This window comes from Rhineura floridana, chromosome 9 (assembly GCF_030035675.1).
Source record: "Rhineura floridana isolate rRhiFlo1 chromosome 9, rRhiFlo1.hap2, whole genome shotgun sequence".
NCBI lineage: Eukaryota > Metazoa > Chordata > Lepidosauria > Squamata > Rhineuridae > Rhineura > Rhineura floridana.
The window spans coordinates 96,231,232-96,252,037 of record NC_084488.1 but is presented as its reverse complement, the minus strand read 5'-3'; the positions used below and the strand labels follow the sequence as shown (position 1 = coordinate 96,252,037).

Below are 20,806 nucleotides of genomic sequence, written 5' to 3'. Positions count from 1 at the left end.
AAACCCTGCATCCTAGCCCCGCCGTACAAGCGTTCACCCCGATGTGCAAGCTGGTCCCACATGGACACTCCCTAGATCCACACAGACATTACGCCCTGATGTTTCCCCAGGGAGTGCCCTTTACCAAAATGCCTCAACCTCCTTACTTTTAACCCCCTTACCTCACCTGCCCAAATTCCATGCCAGCCAATCCGGAATCACCACAACCCCCCCCGACAAGCCAAACGAATCAAACCCAAGCAATATGGAGTAGGCAAAACCAACGAGATTCTGAAATCAGGATTTCCAAAAAAAAATTCCTACTCAGCCCCATTCGGCGACTAGCAGAGCCCATACTGACAAGGGAGGGAGGGAGGGTGGGTGCCACAAGGCAAAAAGGCACAACGTTAGGGAGGAGCACACTATTTATAGCTGCTCCATCCCCTCACCTGATAGGACAAGAAGACCACCTGACTACCTAAAAACCTTCTGGAACCTTCCCGAATCTTCCTAGCAATGGGGTGGCGGCAAACACGCCCCCGCCAAAGGTGGGAACGCTATTGTCTCCATTTTGGTTAATGACTGTGCCAAGGTATTGATAATCCTTGACAAGGTCTATGTCCTCATTGTCAACTTTATAGTTACATAAATCTTGTTGTCATTAACACCCCCAAAAGTCGGTAGAGATGGAGACAGCCTTTCAGATTATATATAAGGAGAAATGGTGACCTAAAATGCCAATACTTTTTTGGGAGAGGGTTTTTTTTAATATATAAGAACTGGTTCAGAAATGTGGCCAGGTGAACTTAAGATAAGGTGAGGAAATCGACATATTTGTCCATCCTTACATATCCCCCAAAGCCAGGATGTGAGATGGGGAACCTCTGTATAGACCTGTGGGGAATTCTTATTGCAAATGCAGTAGCGCAACTTTTTCCGCAATATTCAGCTCACAGGTAACTTAGACGTGTTCAATCACAAATTAAAAAAATGGGATAAAATTATTCTGGACAGAACAAAGAATGTGGCTGCTCGTTTTGCAAAAGACAGATGGGTCATCAAAGATAAAATCATTATTAGCCGTTTGTTCAATGAACACTTATTCTGGGCAGAAATTCACAGTAGAGCATATGAAAATGAAAGCATGAGGGCTAAAATCAGAAATCTTGTGTAGCCTTTTTACTATACAAGGGCAATTCTGTATTGTAAAAATGTTGATGCTATAATCACATGGGATACTGATTTGAAACAAGGTTATGCGCTGGTATATATTCATAAGAATTAGGATTGCCCCAGTTTTGCCTAAAGCAAAATATTGAGGTTCTTGTTTGGGGATGAAATCCCAAGTATTCTAATGGAGCATAAGCAGTATCATTTAGTTCAGGCCAATGATTCATAAGTCCAACATCATATTTTCACAGTGGCCAATCTGATGCCTATGAGAAACCCACAAGCAGGACCTGAGCACCACAACCCTTTCCCCTCCTGAAGTTTTCAGCAACTAGTATTCATTAGCATACTATCTCCATCCATGGAGGCAGAGCATAGCCATTGTGGCTAGTAGCCATTGATAGTGATGGAAGAATATATTTTCTGTTCTCTCTGTTTCTAATTTTTCCAATCTTAAATCCAATTCTCTACTTTTCTGCAGCAATTTGTGATTTTTTTTGAAAAAAAGTCTGGAACTGGAGAATTAGCTCAGTTGAATGTTCATTTGAATGTTTGCCTTCTCCATGCTCTGTTGATGCACAGATGTATATTGACACTGTGAAAACATCTGCTCATATGTATGATTGCATCAGTATCTACTCATTGCCGATTGCTATCAATTAGCTATAGGGCTAAGTTCAAGGTGCTAGTTTTAGTGTTCAAAGCTTGGGACCAGGATACATGAAAGACCATCTTACCCCTTATATACCCTGTCGATCACTGCACTCTGCAGGTGAGCACCTCCTGCAGATACCATCTTATCAGGAGGTCTGTTCTGCATAGCATAGGAAGCAGACCGTTAGTGTAGCGGCACCTACCCTTTGGAATTTTCTCCCCTTAAATATTAGACAGGAACCATTTGCTCTAATGGACCATCCTCCAGTGATTGCAACAATAACATTATTCTTTTCTACTGTGGGCATATCTGACTCAGATGAGATAGGAGGGTAAAACCTACTCTATCTACTCTGATGGAGGTCATGATCCTGGTTCAAAGGCCAGCAGCCATCTCTTGACTGATGTGAGCTTCTCATTGCCAACTCACCATAATGGTTTGCTGAAGGGGCACCTGTTTGTACATCCTGCATCCACTGGCCAACATTTGGAAGGGTGATGACCACGAAGCCCAAGAGCATCTCACCAAGAACATCTCACTGTTTAAAACAATGTTGTAAGTCACTTGGAGACCTTCAGGTAACAACTAATAAATCTAAGCAATAACTACACAGTCCCCATGATACAGGCAGCAATGGGAGGTAAGTTGGTTAATTGTCCCTCACTTAAAAGGTACATCTGAGTGCTCACCAGCATTATCCATGCTAATCTCCTGCCCTGCCTACACTACATGCCCAAAAGTTATGACAGAAAGAGCATATCAGCCAGAAAAATAAACATCAAGCCCATGCAATAAAGAGCAGTGTGAAGAAACAAGTTTCTGCAAAGGAAATCTATCCATGCGAGCAATGGAATTTTTTTCTCCTTTGCAGACCAGCTTGAAAAGGGAAATGCTTCACCTGACATCATGGTGATGCCAGGCGCTTGACAGGTGGGTGGGGGAAATGTCAGGAATTGACATGCCAACCAAATCCAGTTTCTTACCCCTGCCTTAGGCCATTCACCATCTCTCAACCTACCTCACAGGGTTATTGTGAGGATAAAGATGGCATGGATGAAGGACCATGTATGTCACCTTGGGCGCCTTGGAGGAAATACAGGATGTAAATGTAGTAATAACTAATTAAATAAATAGTGCAATTTCAAAGTCCTTCCATCAGCTCATTTGGAAATGTGGAACTGAAAGTCATAATTCTGTCCAAATGGTTTTGCTTAAGATTGGCTGAAATGAAGCACTGAGTAATATGAATTGAGGTGAAAAGCTGAAATAAAACTCAAAGCCTCAGCACAATACTCAATTAAATGCATCACTCTTACAGTAAATGTATGTAATTGATACTGGGCTAATATTTGATTACTGAGATATAAAGTGCAACTGGAAATTAATTCTTTTGGCGTGAAAAATGGCAATAGATATTTGTCAAAAGGTTGCCAAAGAAAGCGGCCTCAGACAGAGCATTACCCTTTGTGATGGACTGTAATTCTCAGCAGGAGTACCTTAAATACCCAAGGGGATTAGTCCATAGATTTTTCTATTTAGTTTTCAGCTCAGAACACAGTGTAAGCATCGTTAGATACTGCTAATGAGTTCAGATGTTTGAATCCTAAAATAAAGGACCTGTGTTTACACACCCATTATTCAAAGCGCTGCTCCCACAAAGTACAAGCTTACACGCATTGGCTATGTGGCAAAAGAGAGCAATTACGTGGCTGGTTTGCTAGAAACATTTCTAAAGGTAAGAAATGGCTTGATTTTTCATTTACATTTAGAAATGGTGGTAACGAAGGCCAAACAAATTCTGAATAAGATGTATTTTCCCCAGTCCATAGTTATTTAGCTATAATGTGACTACGATATATTTAGCTCTGAGAGAGCAATGCCACAAGGGCTACTGTTTTCAAAGAACTTTTTATAATATACAGCAGGAATGGCCCTCCAGACTACAACTCCTATCATCCCTGACCATTGATCACACTGGCTGGGACTGTTGAGAGTTGAAGTCCAATAACATCTGGATGGCCACAGGTCCCCATCTCTGATGTAGAGGTAAAGACACATGGTATCAGATCAGAAACTGTCTATAGAACAAGGGAAGGGACCCTTTTTGGCTCCATGGGCCAGATCCTTATCAGGAGTTGCCTTACATGCCAAATTAGGTGATTTGGTGCTTTGAAACTCTGAAGTCAGTAAACCCCTTTGAAGAGCATTGAAACAGCTTCTGAAACAAGGGGGGGGGACTTCCTTTTAACAGCACTTTGCTGCCTATGTGGTGGTTTAAGTCCCAACTTCAAGCCTTCAAAGTGCAGCCAAACTGAGCAGGTTCAAATTCACAAGGGTGTTTCCTGCCAGGAGTTCTCTCATGGACCCAAATCAAGCTGGATTGATATCCCCTTATATCGGCCAATGTGTGGGAAGGTCAGACTTGTTTAGCACTGGGATTGTGTGTGCGCGCAAGTTCCTTGCAGAGCACTCTCTCATGTACCCAGACTTATCAGCTGATGCGCAGGAGTACAGTCCTGCTTTGTGCAAAGCTTTAGAAGCTCCCCAATAACCAGCTGATAATAGCCAGTAACTGCAACGCCCTTTTAAGCTAATAACATCTGGATGGCCACAGGCTCCCATCTCTCATTCAGAGGTAAATAAACATTGTCATTGCAGATTAGAACAAGGGTCTATAGAACAAGGGTAGCCAAACCTTGCCCTTACCTGTCCCATACCTGATGTAATGGATGTAGGGTGAATATGTATGGCTTGCCCAAAATGGCCTCACGGACCAAACTAGCTGGGGTTTTAATGCCATCCAAGTTAGTGGCCATCACTGTCTCTTGTGGGAGTTTAACTATGAGCTGTGTGAAGAGGTATTATGTGAAAAGAATCCATGTTATATTGCTGCAGCAAAAACACCAAAGCATCCTGTGACACCTTAAAGACTAAAAAACAATATCATAACATAAGCTTTCATGGACCAGGATCGACTTTATCAGATACTTAGAGCGTAATCCTAAATTGGCAGGCATTTATACAAGCATATGGGTGAGGTGGGGGTAACAGAATGGGGTGAGGTCAGACAAAAACAAAATGCAAACAAACAGAATGATAATTATGTAAAAGCAAAATGGTTACAGTGACAATTGATAAGTCAGTGTCAACTATTGTGCAAATATCCTGGCATTTGTAATCTAATTAACATACATACCATGATAATAATCCATAATATCTGAATCGTAACAAGATGGAGGCATTGTGGATGGGTGGTTCCCGAGTCTAGATAATTGGTCAATTGCTTGCTTTGGATGGGGTTGTACTCCCTCTGAAAGAGTAGGTTCATAGTCTGGGGTGCTCCTGGATCCATCTTTGACATTGGAGGCTCATGTGACCTCAGTAGTTAGGACTAACTTTTACCATCTTCAGCTGGTAAGACAGCTGCAGCCATTTCTGCACCAGGATAGCCTGACCACTATTGTCCATGCACTGGTAAACTCCAGGCTAGATTACTGTAATGCACTCTATGCGGGGTTGCCCTTGAGGTTGGCCTAGAAGCTGCAACTGGTGCAAAATACAGCAGCACAACTGCTCACTGGAGCAGGATATTGCCAACATGTTACCCTGCTCCTGAAAGAATTGCACTGGTTGCCCATTAGCTACTGGGCCAAGTTCAAGGTGCTATAAAGCTCTATACAGCTTGGGACCAGGATATCTGAAAAATTATCTTACCCCTTATACACCCAGCTGAGGGCCTCCTGTAGATACCATCTTATCAGGAGGTCTGTTCCACACAACATGGGAAGTGGACCAATAGTGTTGTGGCATCAAACCTTTGGAATTCTCTCCCCTTAGATATTAGACAGAAACAATCTCTGTTATCTTTTTGGCACCTACTGAAGACTTTCCTCTTTCAAGAAGCCTTTTAAGCAGAGACCTTATCCCAGTCTGCATCTGTTTAGATTGTTCATCTGTGCTGGGAGAGTATGGATGGCCTTTTTTGGATGAGGATGGACTTATGCTGAAGAACCAGGTTTGCAGTCTGGGGGTGCGATTAGACCTGGCCATCTATTTGGAAGCTCAAATGGCTTTGGTGGTTCAAAACATCTTCCATATGACTGGTGCACCAGCTATGGCCTTTCCTGGAAAAGGACAGCCTGCACATAGTTATTCATGCTCTGGTAACTTTCTATTTGGAAGATTTTAATGCATTTGTACATGTAGTTTCCCTGGAATACAGTTCAGAAGTGATAGTTAGTACAGAATATCATAGCTAGGTTACCATTTATTTATTTCTAAAAATTAGTCATCCTCCATGTTCCCAAGGCAGCTCACAACTGAAGACATAATACAAGATTTTAAAAAGTGAAATACTATGTGAGACAGGGCATACAGAACACATCTTGCAGTTGTAATACAGCTCCTGTTCATTTCCAGATCCAGTTCAATATGATGCTGTCAGTCTTTAAAACCCTAAATGGCTTGGAACTAGCATATATTAAGGACTACCTTCTCCTTCATGGCCCTGTTTAGCTATCCTCATTCTTCAGGTCTAACCGACTGCCTTCAGCCCTAGGCTAGCCATGTGTCCTACTTTACAGAGGATCATCACCTACTTGAAGGGTTGTCCCAGTCTGGTTTCAAGAAAAAGAGCCTTGAGCAGGGGAGGTGGCCTTGAAGTTGCCCATCTACAATTAGCATCTGGACAACACACTAAGCAAGTTCATGGGGTCACTTGGTCACCATATTCCCCAGCATGGTGAGATGTATTATATTTCTATTTTAATTGTAGTAATTATATGTGAATGTTAATCTGTTTTCAAATGTACATCTACTGTTATGCACATTTATGGTACAGTGAAAGCTCATTATGATGTGGGGGTTGGAGGACAAAATATGTAACCAGGCTTCTGCGTTATAATGGAAACTGCACTGAAAGGCACTTAAAATGTTTTTGGAAAAAAATAATATGGATAAGAGGATTGGGACAGAAGCAGAAGAAGCAACAAGAACAAATGAAAACAGTAACGGAGATCAGAAAGAGGAAACCAGGAACAGATATAGGGCGATGGAGGAAAAAAGAGAGAGAAAAGAATGCTTGAAAAAGGCAGCCACTGCCACTGCTGCAGCTGAGGGATGGAACAGGAAGGGAAGAAGCAGGAAGGATAATACTGAGGGAAGAATGAATTAACAAATTAAACTCTACAGACAATAACAAAAGGGCTTGAAAAGAAACCAAAACTGAGGAGAAGACTTGAGTGATAAATGAACCCTAGAAAAAAGCTGCAAGGAGGGGGAAAGGGTAGGAAACAGGAGAGGGGGCATCAGGAGAAAAATTAAAAGAACGCTGACAGGAAAAATTGGCTCAAAAGCATCCAGGGAAGCAAATGGAGGGACTCACCAGGGAAAGCAACACTGAAAATGAAGACCAAGGTAGAACAAACAAAAAAAGTAGAAAGAGAGGCTAATATAAGAGTGACCAAGAAACCTTCCACAGTGGAATTTCAGCTCAGGCTCACCCTTAAGGGTTAAAGCCAATGAGTACTAAACTGGCTCCTCGACAGGCACTAGCATGAGGAAAGTTGTTTGGAAGGATGGGAACCTACCACGTTTTTTATTTATTTATTTAATTAATTAATTTAATTTATATACCGCCCTAAGCCAAAAAGGCTCTCTGGGCGATGTACATAGAGGATAAACAAGAAAATATATGAATAGAACAAATATAAGAAAATCAAAAAGCAAAACAAACAAAGAACAGAAGCCAAACAACATCAGAACATACCAGCAATGAAACACTGTTTTAAAATACACTACAAAACAATTCCTTTAAAAAGAATATTTAAAATTTTTAATTTTTTTTAAAATGCCTGGGAGTATAAAAAGGTTTTCACCTGGCGCCGAAAAGATAGCAACGTCGGCACCAGGCATACCTCATCGGGGAGACTATTCCACAATTCGGGAGCCACCACCGAAAAGGCCCTGGATCTAGTCACCGCCCTCCGAGCTTCTCGATGTGATGGCACTCGGAGGAGGGCCTTAGATGTCGAGCGCAGTGTACGGGTAGTTTCATATTGGGAGAGGCGTTCCACCAGGTATTGCGGTCCCATGCCATGTAGGGCTTTATAGGTCAAAACCAGCACTTTGAATTTAGCCCAGAAACAAATAGGAAGCCAGTGCAGATGGGCCAGAACAGGTGTTATATGAGCGGACCGTCTGGTCCGCGTCAATAGTCTGGCCGCTGCATTCTGGACTAACTGTAGTTTCCGAACTATCTTCAAGGGCAGCCCAACGTAGAGCGCGTTGCAGTAGTCCAACCTAGAAGTTACCAGAGCGTGAACAACTGAGGCGAGGTCATCACTGTCCAGATAGGGACGTAGCTGGGCTACCAATCGAAGATGGTAGAAAGCGTTCCGTGCCACCGAGGCCACCTGGGCCTCGAGAGACAAGGAACGATCGAAAAGAACTCCCAGGCTACGAACCTGTTCCTTCAAGGGGAGTGTAACCCCATCAAGAACAGGATGAACATCCTCCATCTGGGCAGAGAAGGCACTCACCAGCAGCGTCTCGGTCTTGTCTGGATTGAGCTTCAGTTTATTAGCCCCCATCCAGTCCATTATCGCGGTCAGGCAATGGTTTAGTACGTTAACAGCCTCACCTGAAGAGGATGAAAAGGAGAAATAGAGCTGCGTGTCATCAGCATACTGATGACAACGCACCCCAAAACTCCTGATGACCATACCCAGCGGCTGCATGTAGATGTTGAAAAGCATGGGGGACAGTACCGATCCCTGCGGGACTCCACAACGGAGAGTCCAGGGTGTCGAGCAGTGTTCCCCAAGCACTACCTTCTGGTGACGACCCACCAAGTAGGAGCGGAGCCACTGCCAAGCAGTACCGCCCGACTCCCAACTCCGTGAGTCTCCCCAGAAGGATACCATGGTCGATGGTATCAAAAGCAGCTGAGAGATCAAGGAGAATCAACAGAGTCACACTCCCCCTGTCCCTCTCCCGACAGAGGTCATCATACAGGGCGACCAAGGCTGTTTTGGTGCCAAAACCGGGCCTAAAACCGGATTGAAATGGATCAAGATAATCAGTGTCATCTAAGAGCCCCTGGAGCTGGCCGGCAACCACCCGTTCCAGGACCTTGCCCAGGAACGGAACATTCACCACAGGTCTATAGTTGTTCAGGTTATCTGGGTCCAAGGAGGGTTTCTTCAGGAGTGGTCTCACCACCGCCTCTTTTAGGCAGTCAGGGACCACTCCCTCTCTTAAAGAGGCATTTATTACCTCCTTGGCCCAGTCGGCGGTTCCGGACCTGCTAGCTTTCACCAGCCAAGAGGGGCAAGGGTCCAGAACAGACGTGGTCGCCCGCACCAGTCCAAGGATCTTTTCAACATCCTCGAGCTGCACCGACTGGAACTCATCCAATAAATGGGGACAAGACCGTGCTCTGGATGCTTCATTAGGACCAACTGCTATAATATTGGAGTCTAAGTCCCGACGAATGCAAGCGATCTTATCTTGAAAATGCTTGGCAAATTCATCACAGCGGGCTACAGATGAATCTATAATGTCCCGAGGGCCAGAATGTAAAAGCCCTCGTACAATTTTTAAAAGCTCAGCTGGGCAGGAGAGTGATGACTTAATAATATCAGCAAAATATCTCTTTTTTGCTACCCTCACCGCTACTATATACTGTTTTGAACAGGCACTTACCAAGGCATAATTACATTCATCGGGAGTCCGCCTCCATCTGCACTCAAGCCTTCTCCGCTCTTGCTTCATCGCTCTCAGCTCCAAGGTATACCATGGAGCTGTATGAGCTCTGCAAGGGAGAGGGCGCATGGGAGCGATCGTGTCAACCGCCCGGGTCATTTCCATATTCCACAAATCAACCAGGGCTTCAACAGGAGCGCCAGTCTTCTCAGTCGGAAAACCCCCCAGAGCCCTTTGGAAACCCTCAGGATCCATTAGTCTCTGGGGGCGGACCATTTTAACAGGTCCCCCGCCCTTGTGGAGGGAAAGGGTCGCTGTGAGCCTAAACCTCAGCAAGCGGTGATCTGTCCATGACAATGGTATAGATGATAAGTCCCCAACCTCCAGATCACCATCTCCATGTCCAGTGGCGAAGATCAAATCAAGGGTATGTCCCGACACATGTGTCAGGCCAGTAACAAATTGAGACAGCCCCATGGTCATCATGGAAACCATTTTAAAACCATTTTTGATCTTTTGAGTTAAAAGATGTGTGAACCTCTGTACTGTATATTTTATTTGTGGGATAAGGTCATGCCTATGGAATGTCCGAATCCTCAGTTATAATGAGCTATACATGGGAGGAAGCGAGGGATGCACATTTAATAAAAAATAAATAAATGGAAATGTTATGGAAACCTGTGTTCTCTTTTGTCTGCTTTTCTGGCAATATATTTCTAGTGCTTTTTCACAATGTGTGAGAGACCACTCTAGATTACCCATGGTCAGGTTTTCTTGGTTGTGGTCAGGGCCGGTTCTGAAGGCGGCCAGGTTGGGCACTGGCCTGAGGGCCCCAGAGCTACAGGAGCCCCTGAGGGGCCCCAGAGCTACAGGAGCCCCTGAGGGGCTCCTGAGGGCCCCTCCGCTCCCCTTCCACAATCCATGCCCCCCATGCCCCCCACTTACCTGTCAGCCGGCTTTTTAGCATTGCCCTTAATGAAGATGGCGGCCTCAGCTTCCCTAAGGTACTGAAGCCGCTGCTGCCATCTTAGCTGGTGTCAGGTGAAGACCTTTGCATTTGCCCAGAGCTTTCAAATGGTAGGTTTGGATGCATTGTTTTAACCTAATTTCTATGATGATTTTTCTGCTGCTACTTTTTGTATTGATGTATGCTGTTTTCTATATCTTTATTGTTGTTCTAGTACAGCCTTTCCCAACTAGTGGGCCACCAGATGTTGGACCACAATTCCCATCTTTCCTGACCATTGGCAATGCTGGCTGAGGCTGATGGGAGTTGTGGTCCAACAGCATCTGGAGGCACACTGGTTGGGAAAGGCTGTTCTAGTATTTTAATTATGTTAGCCACCTTGGAAGGTTTTTTTTTTTAATCTGAAGAGCAGAATAAACATCTCTTACCAAAACAAAACATTAATAGCAACAACAAATTATTCTGTTGTGAATACTTAAGAAGTTTTCTTGACCTCATTGAATGGTCAGATTTATTTTTAATGCTTTGTAAATAACAGCAGCAGCAGCAACAACAACAGCATGATGATATAATCAGCAACAGCAATATTCTGAAATATTGAATAGTTTTGCAATGCAAGTGTCCTGAACAGAGAGGATTCGGGTACTGAAGTGTTCATTAATGTCAGAACTTATCTCTTGTCTTGAGGATTTTCTCACCTGCACTGGCTTCTGATTCAGGCCCAATCCAAACAGCTGTTTTTGACACTTAAATCACTACATGGCTTGGGACCTCAGTGCTTAATGGAATACCTCCTTCCATATGTACCTACCTATACTCTGTGGTTATATGTGGACACCCTCCTCCATGTGTCAATAAGATGGTTAAATGGTGGCTACAAGTGAGAGTGCCTTTTCAGTGGTGGCTCCCTGACTACGGAATGCCCTTTCTAGGGAAGCTTGCCTGTTGCCCACATTGCTGTCTATGCTGTGCCAGGTTAAGAGAGCTGATTTTAAGTCTCTGTGGTACAGTTGGCAATTTGAATGAATGTGTTTGATGTATAAATTCTCTTCTGTACAGCATTTTATTGGTTAAGATAAACCAGAGAAGTTGGTATCCTGTGCTGAGAATGAGGGGGCTGGCTGAGATGTTTTTACATGGTTTTATTATCTGTTATTTATATGTTTTACATTTAACAAACTAAAATTATGCATTGATTTTAATTGTGCAGTTAATGATGCTGTTTTACTTTTTCTGCTGTGATTCTTTCAGTGTATGCTGCTTTGGGAACATCTGTGACTTTGAAAAGTGGCACAGAGATCATTTAAATAAAATAAAATCAATGTGCTGATCTTGTACTTGAATTTTTATGCTGATTGCCTCTTAAGCTCATTGTTGTTATATTTTTATTACGTTTTTATGTATGATATCTAGAAGATTAATTTTATGAGGCTTCTCATAAATGTAAGAAATAAGTACTATTTTTAAAAAACAGTGAAACTATACACATTAAATTTAAGCATCTTTTCCTAGCTCCTGTTGAATCTTTATTACTTGATAATGTTCCCTAGTCATCAGTTGCTTTTTTAAGCTAAAAACCCCACAAAAGTCTTGCTGTTCTTCATTGGGATGAAAGTTCAACCCAACCCTAATCTGGTTCTATTTCTTGATCAAGTAATGGTTGACAGTATTTTGGAATAGCTGGATTGAATATTTGGAGCTGTGTTTTGTATATGAAAGTGGGAAACCTCTTTCAGCCTGAGGGCTGCATTCCCTTCTAGGCAACCACCCAGGGGCAACATGCAAATAGTGGGTGGGGCCAGAGGCAAAAGTGGGCAGGGCAATGAATGTGAATTTTACCTTTATTCAAAAGGCTCACACATTCCTCTATACTCTCAATCCTAGCAAGTAAGAAGCTTTATCAAAGTTCAAGCTGATATTCCAGCCAGGTAAAACCCCCGAAGGAGGGTGCAAGTAGGGCTGGTAAAGGGTGTGGCTGCAGTCCCCACAGGTCTGAGGTTCCCCATCCTTGGCATATAAAATGAGAGATCTTGGCCAACACTTGTGCTGCAATCCTATGCATATTTCCTTGAGAGTAGGAGTCACTGAAGTCAATGGGAGAATCATAGAATCACAGAGCTGTAGTGGGTCTTGTAGGCTATTTTGTCCAATCTTTTGCTTGGTTAAGGAAATCCAGGGCTAGAGCACATCCAACAGATGGCTGTCCAGCCTCTAGTGATTGACTTCTAAAGGTGAGCCCACCACCCTTCAAAGTAATTGATTCCATTGTCAAACTGTTCCTGTAACTAAAGCCTGTTAGTTGTAATCGTACCCTCTGGGAGTAGCAGAAAACAAGGGTTTGTCCTGTTCTATGTGACAACCCTTCAGATATTTAAAGAGTGTTTCAAATGTATGCACCTGAGGGGACAATCCAGTTGGTGGGCACACAGAACAGGGGTCACATTATAAACCGTTATGACTTTTGCTTCCTCTTGATAGACGAATTTGACTGTCTTCTTGGTGCTCCACCAGGGCTATGTCTGACCCCGGCAGGGCTGACCTGAGAACCTCACTAAACTATCCAATCAGCAGTAGTTCAGGCAGGCTCCATACGTTAATATTTTTAAATGAGTCTTGACAGCTCATCTCTTCTCTATCGTTTTTAGTGGCTAATGTGAATTGGGCTGTGGAGACATTTGTTTATGGTTATATTTTATAGTATGCTGGGTTGCTATTGTTTTGTGATGGCCTTTTTAGGATTATGATGAATCAGATATTGTAAAAGTTTTAAAGTTATATTTGTATTGGTAGTGTTTTGATATGTATTTTGTTTGCTAATTCTTGGAGGCTTTTTCTTTAAAAGCAGACTATACATTTATTAAACATTAACCTGCACCCTTCTCCAGGTTAAACATGCCTAGTTCCTTCTGTTGGAAGTACAACTTCAGGGACCATTCAGTCAGTAAATTAAGGGGTTAATTCTGTTATTGGTCTGGCTGACAGCAAACTCTGATCAGCTGGAAATTATAGTCTATTGGGAGTTAGCTGCCAGTGAGGAAGACTGTTGAACATAAACATAAGAACATAAGAAGAGCCTGCTGGATCAGGCAAGTGGCCCATCTACTCCAGCATCCTGTTCACAGTGGCCAACCAGATTCCCAAGGGAAGCCTACAAGCAGGATTTGAGTGTAAAAGCAATCTCCCTCACCAGTTCTAGCAACTGGTATTCGGAATCATACCATCTTCAACTATGGAGGCAGAGCACAACCATCATGGCTAATAGCCATTTATATCCTTATCCTGCATGACTCTGTCTAATCCTCCTTTAAAGCCATCCAAGTTGGTGACCATCACTGCCTCTTGTGGGAGCCAATTCCATAGTTTAATTATGCACTGTGTGAAGATTTGATGGTTGGAGGAGTTGGAAGGAAATTTGTTCTGATGTTTTCTCCCTGTATAGGCCTGACTTAGGAAAGATACACTTCCCTATTTTATTTTTCCTCCTGTCATATGCAGTTCTTGTTTACTGTAGTTTACCTCAGTAAAGTATTACCTGTTTCTTTTCCATGCCACTTACCATCTTCATTGTCCTCCTTTGAACTTAATATAATTTCTTTGGCAGATGTGGCCTTGTCTCTGGAATTAAAAAGCACCTTAACACTAGAAGACAAAAGTGTGGAAACCGAGGTGTTCTCTGAAATATTAGAAAGGCCAGCTGTCTCACTGTTGCCCACAAGGATATCATGTGAGGTGAGATATTTTTTTTTTAAAAGGAAAACATGGATAAAAATGCCACTCTTTTGATATTTCTATTGCAGGAATGGCTCAATTTATAGCAGTGAGGGCTAACCTCTCATTCTCCAATGTTACTTGACTGCCAGCAGCCATCATTCCTAATTATTAGCCATGATAGCTGGGTATGATGGGAGTTAGAGGCCAGTAGTAATGGTGGAGACATTTCATTTAGTTCACATTTAAAGGTGAACTTATCTAATTCACAATATGTGAACTGAAAAATAGCCATCCTTCAAAATTTGCAGCTCTCTGAAGCAATGTGTACAAAAATGTATATACTAGGGTTAAATGTGCAAAAATATGCATACATTAGTGAAAATAATGTAAAAAATGCATTGCATTAGGGAAAACTACTTTACAAAAAAAGTTAGGCAAAATTGCATACAAAAATGTGTATATTAGGAGAAATCCATACTAAAATGCTGATGAATTTTCTTTTTTTTTAACATTAATTTTTATTCAAATTTTCAAAAACAAAACAAAAGAAAAAGAAAAAGAACAAATTAATAACTAATACAATAAAAACTATTGACTTCTGATTTATCATAGATCAGCTATAAGTCTATAATATATAACAAACCTGTCTCTTAATAGATTATAAAATCACCTTCCTCCAGTGGTTATCTTAATTGGTATCAAATCACATTAACATCATATCATTTTATTCTTTCAACAAAAAGTCAAAGAGAAGCTTCCAATCCTTGAGATATATATCCATCAATTTTTCTCCTAATAGGCATGTCAATTAATCCATCTCTTCAAGTCTACTAAATCCAGTAATTTCAATAGCTCTTCTTCCATTATCCGTATTGATTCCATCTTTCAACTTCCATCTTTGCGCACCCAATAATCTTGCTGTCGTAGTCATATAATAAGAGTCTGATAGGAATTTCCTTCATCATAAATATTTCCTTGCCATAAATTCCGAACGTATCACTGAGATATTGTTGCAAAGCCGCATCTCTGTTCCTCTTTTTTACAGAATGCACTAGCACATCTCTTGAAAGTTTTTCCATTGTCACAAATCTGGAATTAATTCTGTAAACTTTCTCCATTTCAAGTTCCATCAAATCCTTCCAGTCCAGGAATTTTTTCGAACCGATGATATCTTTATCTCCAATCTCTTCACCAATTCCTTCAGGGACAGCACTGAGTTCCAAACAGTAATATTTGTCTCCAGGATCCATCACAGCCATAAAATCCAAATCTTTTTCCAAGTCGATATTTAATAAATCTATTCCAATCTCCAGGGCTTGAACCTTCCCTTTAATTTTTCTTTCATCTCCTTTTATTTGTCCAGTTATATCTTTGGTCCCATCTACCTCCATTCTCGTAGAATCCTCTATTTCTGTCAGCTCCTGTCTCATTCTGCCAAATTCAATTTTCATCTCATGTCTGCTCTGTATCATCTCTTGTTTGATTAGCTTAATCTCATTCATTATTTTCTGAAACATATCTAGAGAGGAAATCCCTTCCTGTACATCCAGGGTCTCAGCCACCTTCTTGATTGTCATTCTTAAAACCCAAAGAACAAAACACCTTCAATTTCCAATTATAGCCACTATTCCCAAGCAAAGAACAGTTTATTTCTTTTTCCAGTCACAAAGGAGTTAATATTCCAAACCTGATGACATCAGTCCTCTAGACAGCACAAACTGCCTTATCTCTTATGTGTCCAAAAGTGCAAAACAAATTTAGTACACAGCATCCAAATAATTAGTGGCATAAAGAATAAGCAGATTCGTTAAAAAGAAGTAGACCAGAAAAAATAGTCCCAGACATATAAAATTCAAATATCAAATAAATCAAATTTTCTCTCTTCAAATCAGATGCCCCTCATCCGTTTATATCTTTATAATGCCCAATTCCATGCCAGCTTTTTGCAATAAAAACAAAGATAGGTTTTTTCGATTTTCTTCCTCCTAGTTCCGAGTGTAGAAGAGAAAGTTATAACTCACCCAGGAATTCTTGTTGTTAATTCCTTGACAAATCTCTTTTGCTATAACGATTTAAGCTAAATAATAATAGACAGAAGAATGCTTGCCTGTTAGAACGTTTTTCTTTGAAGAAAAAAAAACGTTTCGCTTAATCAGTTTGAGCTTGTTGTAATCCCTAGCTCCGTCCGACGCTTGCTGGCTAGACCTTCATTCATAGACGATCCTGATGAATTCCAGCCCCCAACAAACACCACGGAACTTCTGTGGATAATCTCTACGTTTCTCCCTTGCCTGGGAGAAAATTTTCCCAGTCAAAAAAAACCTTCTGACTGGTTTTAAAAACTGAAAAAGCTTCCTCTGAGACGAGAGCTTGTCCTAGAGGCAAGCACAAGCGGAGCGATCCTCCTGGGAAGTCTAAAATGCTGATGAATTTTCATGAGGATGTTTTTTTAATGCAAACTCATGTGTAAATGTGGAGAACTGAAACTGAGAGAAATTGAAATTAAGAGATTTGCCCATCCCTAGAATCCAGCAACTTCTGAAGGGCCATAGGTTGCTCACCCATGAGTTGAAGGGGGGGAAAAGAATCTAACCCTCTCTGCTCTTAGCCCTGCTGAGGAGGTGGTGTTTAGACTAAGGCAATGGAATATGCGGAAAGGGTTAAGCCACCTTCCCTCATGCTGTGTGAGTCCCTCCTCCAGAACTTGACTGCTGCTGCTTGTAAGTTGTTGTCCCCAAGAATGAGTGTGAAATGTAGCTTGTGCATCTCTATTCTGGCCACTTTGCTCCTCTGCATAGTAGAAGAGTTAGTGGACAGGGGATGCTACTTAACTTTTCCCTTTTCTGACACTTGCCTTCCCCAACTGCCAGTGGTGGCTGGTGTCCATTGAGACTGGTAGGGCAGAAGGCAGAGAGACCAACAGTATGTGCAGTCAGAGCCAATGACAGGTAGAGCCAACTCATTCTAATTTTGTCCCTATCCTCCTTTCTGTTGAGTTCTACAAGGGTAACACTGAAATTAAGGAAGAAGAAGCTGCCAGGCAGTGGAGGCTGGTGGCTTCGATATCAGTGGGGCAGTGAATCTGCTCCAGGTTTTAGTCCAAATGTTCAATGAGCTGTCCACCAGCCTCCTCTGGCTGACAGGCAGTGATCGGTAATATCATTTCAGGGCTGCCTGAGGACAGACTGAGGTTGGTGGGGCAGTGTCCCATTCATCCTAAAGGACTAGCCTCCACTGGTCAAATTAATTTCACCACCACCCTTTTGTGGTCCCAGATTGATCCTTTCTTCTGTGGTGAACTAATTGCCAACATCTTTATATAACTATGTATCCAGACAAAGCACATCTCCTGGTGATGTTTCAAGCAATGTACACAAAAGCTCTTCATGAAAACTCACAATCAGCTTTTTTTTATTTTTCATTTCTTAATGGAAAGATCTAATTGGATATGATTCTTACTTTATAGAACCCTGGAGAAATATTCATTCTTTTGAGAGATGAAGTCCCTGATGACTCAGTAGTGATAGAATTCGTGACAGAAAACGAATGGGTCAGGACTCACCCAGATGTTTGGAATCAGAAGGTCAGGTATATGAAAGCTTTAGGTAAGAAGGGGGAAATATTTAATATGACATGTTCGTTCTTGTGTCTGTTCCAGGTATGGTGCAAACACACTAGGGGAGCCAATCCACCACTTCCACTGCTGTGTTTGCACCATGTTGACCTCAAGTCTGGCTCGCCCCTTCCCCTCTACTTCCCGGTAAGCAGCAGCAACACGAGCAACCATAGATCAGGTGAGCAGTGCCACCCCACCATGCCTCACTTGACTGCTCACTTCCCTTCCCTTTTGAAACAAAGTTTTACTTTCAATCAGAACACAATATTCATGTCATTATTTGTATACTAGCTTTCAAGGTTGTAAAGCTATCTCAAGGTAGTTCATATCATAAACCAAATTAAAAGAACAAAATATGAATTTCTACACATTTCATTGTGTAATACTAATTTGAAGGTTATTCCTATGCATGCATTTCAAATGCAGTATGCTACTTTATTAAAACACTGAGATAAAAACTTGGGAATTATGAGAAGCTGGATTTGTTGGGTTGTTTATATATGCTAAAATGGCAGGTGGCATTATTTTAAAATGTCATTGATTAGTCACAGATTGCTATTCTCAATCAATACCCTCTAAAATGTGCAAGTGCATATTCTCTTTTTACTGTATGAATCTTGGCAAGATGTTGTCATGCTTTACTTGCTTTGTACCTCCCCACCCCTTTCTGGCCATTTGTTTGACAATTATTCAGAATGAAATCTTCAACCTTTTTTAATTCCTTTGATGCTTAGTAGCATCTAAAGTTTTTTTGCACCATTTGCACTTCTGTTCATGAACAATGAAAATCCCCTGCCCCTAAAACAGAGATTCAAAATGCTACCAGTACTTGTACTTCAACAGGGCCAGCCCTACCATTAGGCAGAGTGAGGCAGCCACATCAGGCAGCACATGCTGGGAGGCAGGGAGCAACAGTGAGGTGTTGAGGGAAAGAATGGTAAGTGCCATGTAGCAAGTACTATATCCCCTAAGCTAGCCTGTTGCTCTCAAGTGCAGTGGGGAACATTTCTCTTTCACCAGTGTTGAAGTACATGTAGTATTTGGTCAGTTTCTGTATGTAAAATGGGGACGGGGTATCTTGTCTTTCACCACAGGCAGCATTCACCTTCAGAATTCACTCCACCCCAATTTCCATGCATTGCTTACCAAATTAGTGGTACCCTACAGTAACATAACTTACAACTCATGAACTTTGAACTGCTTGCATGACCTGTACCTTTAACAGCTGTGCACCAGGCAAAAATGCAACAGATTAAGCCTTTTCTGGTCCAGAAATATTATTTCTTTACCTGTTGTCACTCTGTCTGAAAGATATCTTATTATTTGTGTGTGACCCCTGATTTATTTTGGAGCCCTCCATCTACTAAAAAGGATACCAATTAGAATAAAGCACACTGCAAATTTATGCAGACATGTGTTTTCTTTTGTCAGTGGGGCAGAGGGCCTAATAAATATACAGGGTACTGGCCCCCCCAAAACTCCTGTTGCTATCCCTGATGATACATCCCAACATTTGATTGAGGAAATTAGGTGGTACTTCATCTACATTAAGTGACCAGTGGCTAAATTAAGAGCTTGCTAGAAAGAATTAAAGGTACATCTTGTAGTTTAGCCACATGCTTCCGAGAAGTTTATAGCAGGCTATAAAGGCAATGGTCATATCCTGCTGTTTGGTGCTTACATCTGGAATGCAGAAGTCAACTGTGTTCAAGTGTAGCAGTGAGTGACTCAAATGAATGAGTCACTTTCAAAGAACCTAATGATACCCACACATGCACACACACATGCATAATTATGTTTTAGAAAACACATTTTCGCTTTTCACTGCAGTGAAAATATACATATTTGCCAATTTACACTTTCCACTGTGTTCAATCAGGATACTAGTATGGGATCCTTTGGGAGGAAGGGAAGGATACAAATTTAATAACTAAATAAATAAGTAGTCTATGAAGCTTAGTACTGTTGACACTGACTGGCAGTGACTCTCCAGGGCTTAAGACTGGGCTCTGTCCCAGCCCTGCCTGGAGATACCGGGAATTGATCCTAGGATCTTTTGTATGTAAAGCATGTGCTCTGGCACTGAGTTACAACCCTTCTCATGATTGCCTATGGCTATATTCAGTAAAAATGACTTCCCTTGGCACGTTCTCAAAAATATTAAAACAATGGCATTCCCGCCTTGTGCGGGGGCGTGTTTGCCACCACCCTCATTTTGGAGAAGACTCATGAAGGTTCTTGAAGGTTTTGAATGAGTCAGGTGTTATCCTTCTACCAATTGGGTGAAGGATAGAGCGGGTGTATATAAGACCGCTCCTCCCTTAGAACTTGCCTTTTTTGCCTCGCGGGATGCACCCTCCCTCCCTTGTCAGTATGGGCTTTGCTAGTTGCCAAATTGGGGCTTAGGATTTTTTTTTGGAGATCCTGATTTCAGGATCTCTTTGGTTTTGCCTACTCCATACTGCTTGGTTTGATTCAGTTGGCCTGCCGGGATGGGTTGTGGTGATCCTGCTATGACTGGCATGGAATTCGGGCAGGTGAGGTAATTGGGCTTAAAATTGAGGCGGCTGAGGCATTCTGGTAAAGGGCACTCCCTAGGGAACCATCAGGGCTTAATGTCTGGTGTGGATCTGGGGAGTGTCCTTTGTGGGACCGGCTTGCGCATAATGGTGAACGCCTGTACGGTGGGGCCAGGATGCGGAGGCTGGAACCACACACCTGACTCCAATTGCAAGGAGGGATAATCTTCTCACATCCTTGACTGGGGAGTTACAGTCCGAGGTGACTGACTTGTCTTCAGGACTTGGGGGTCAATTCCCTCACAGTTAGGTGAGCCTCACCTGCCCGAAGTATTTGGAAATTTAATCAATTGACTGAATTGGATTTGAATTGAATTTGACTTATGTGTTATATTTTAACAAATATAACATTATTCCATATCTGTGTCATGCGTCTTCTTGGGTGTGGTGGCAATCAGAATATCATCACTGTATGCATTCACCAA

The 20,806-nt window shown here is 42.1% G+C and overlaps 1 protein-coding gene across 1 annotated transcript in view; it reads left to right on the top strand.

The window, feature by feature from the left end:
- BANK1 (B cell scaffold protein with ankyrin repeats 1) overlaps positions 1–20,806 on the top strand; it is a 292,948-nt gene that overhangs the window by 92,160 nt on the left and 179,982 nt on the right. Inside the window, exons 4-5 of the mRNA XM_061585556.1 lie at positions 14,077–14,204; positions 17,653–17,791. Coding sequence (XP_061441540.1) covers positions 14,077–14,204; positions 17,653–17,791 — 267 coding nt within the window. The remainder of the gene's footprint in view (positions 1–14,076; positions 14,205–17,652; positions 17,792–20,806) is intronic.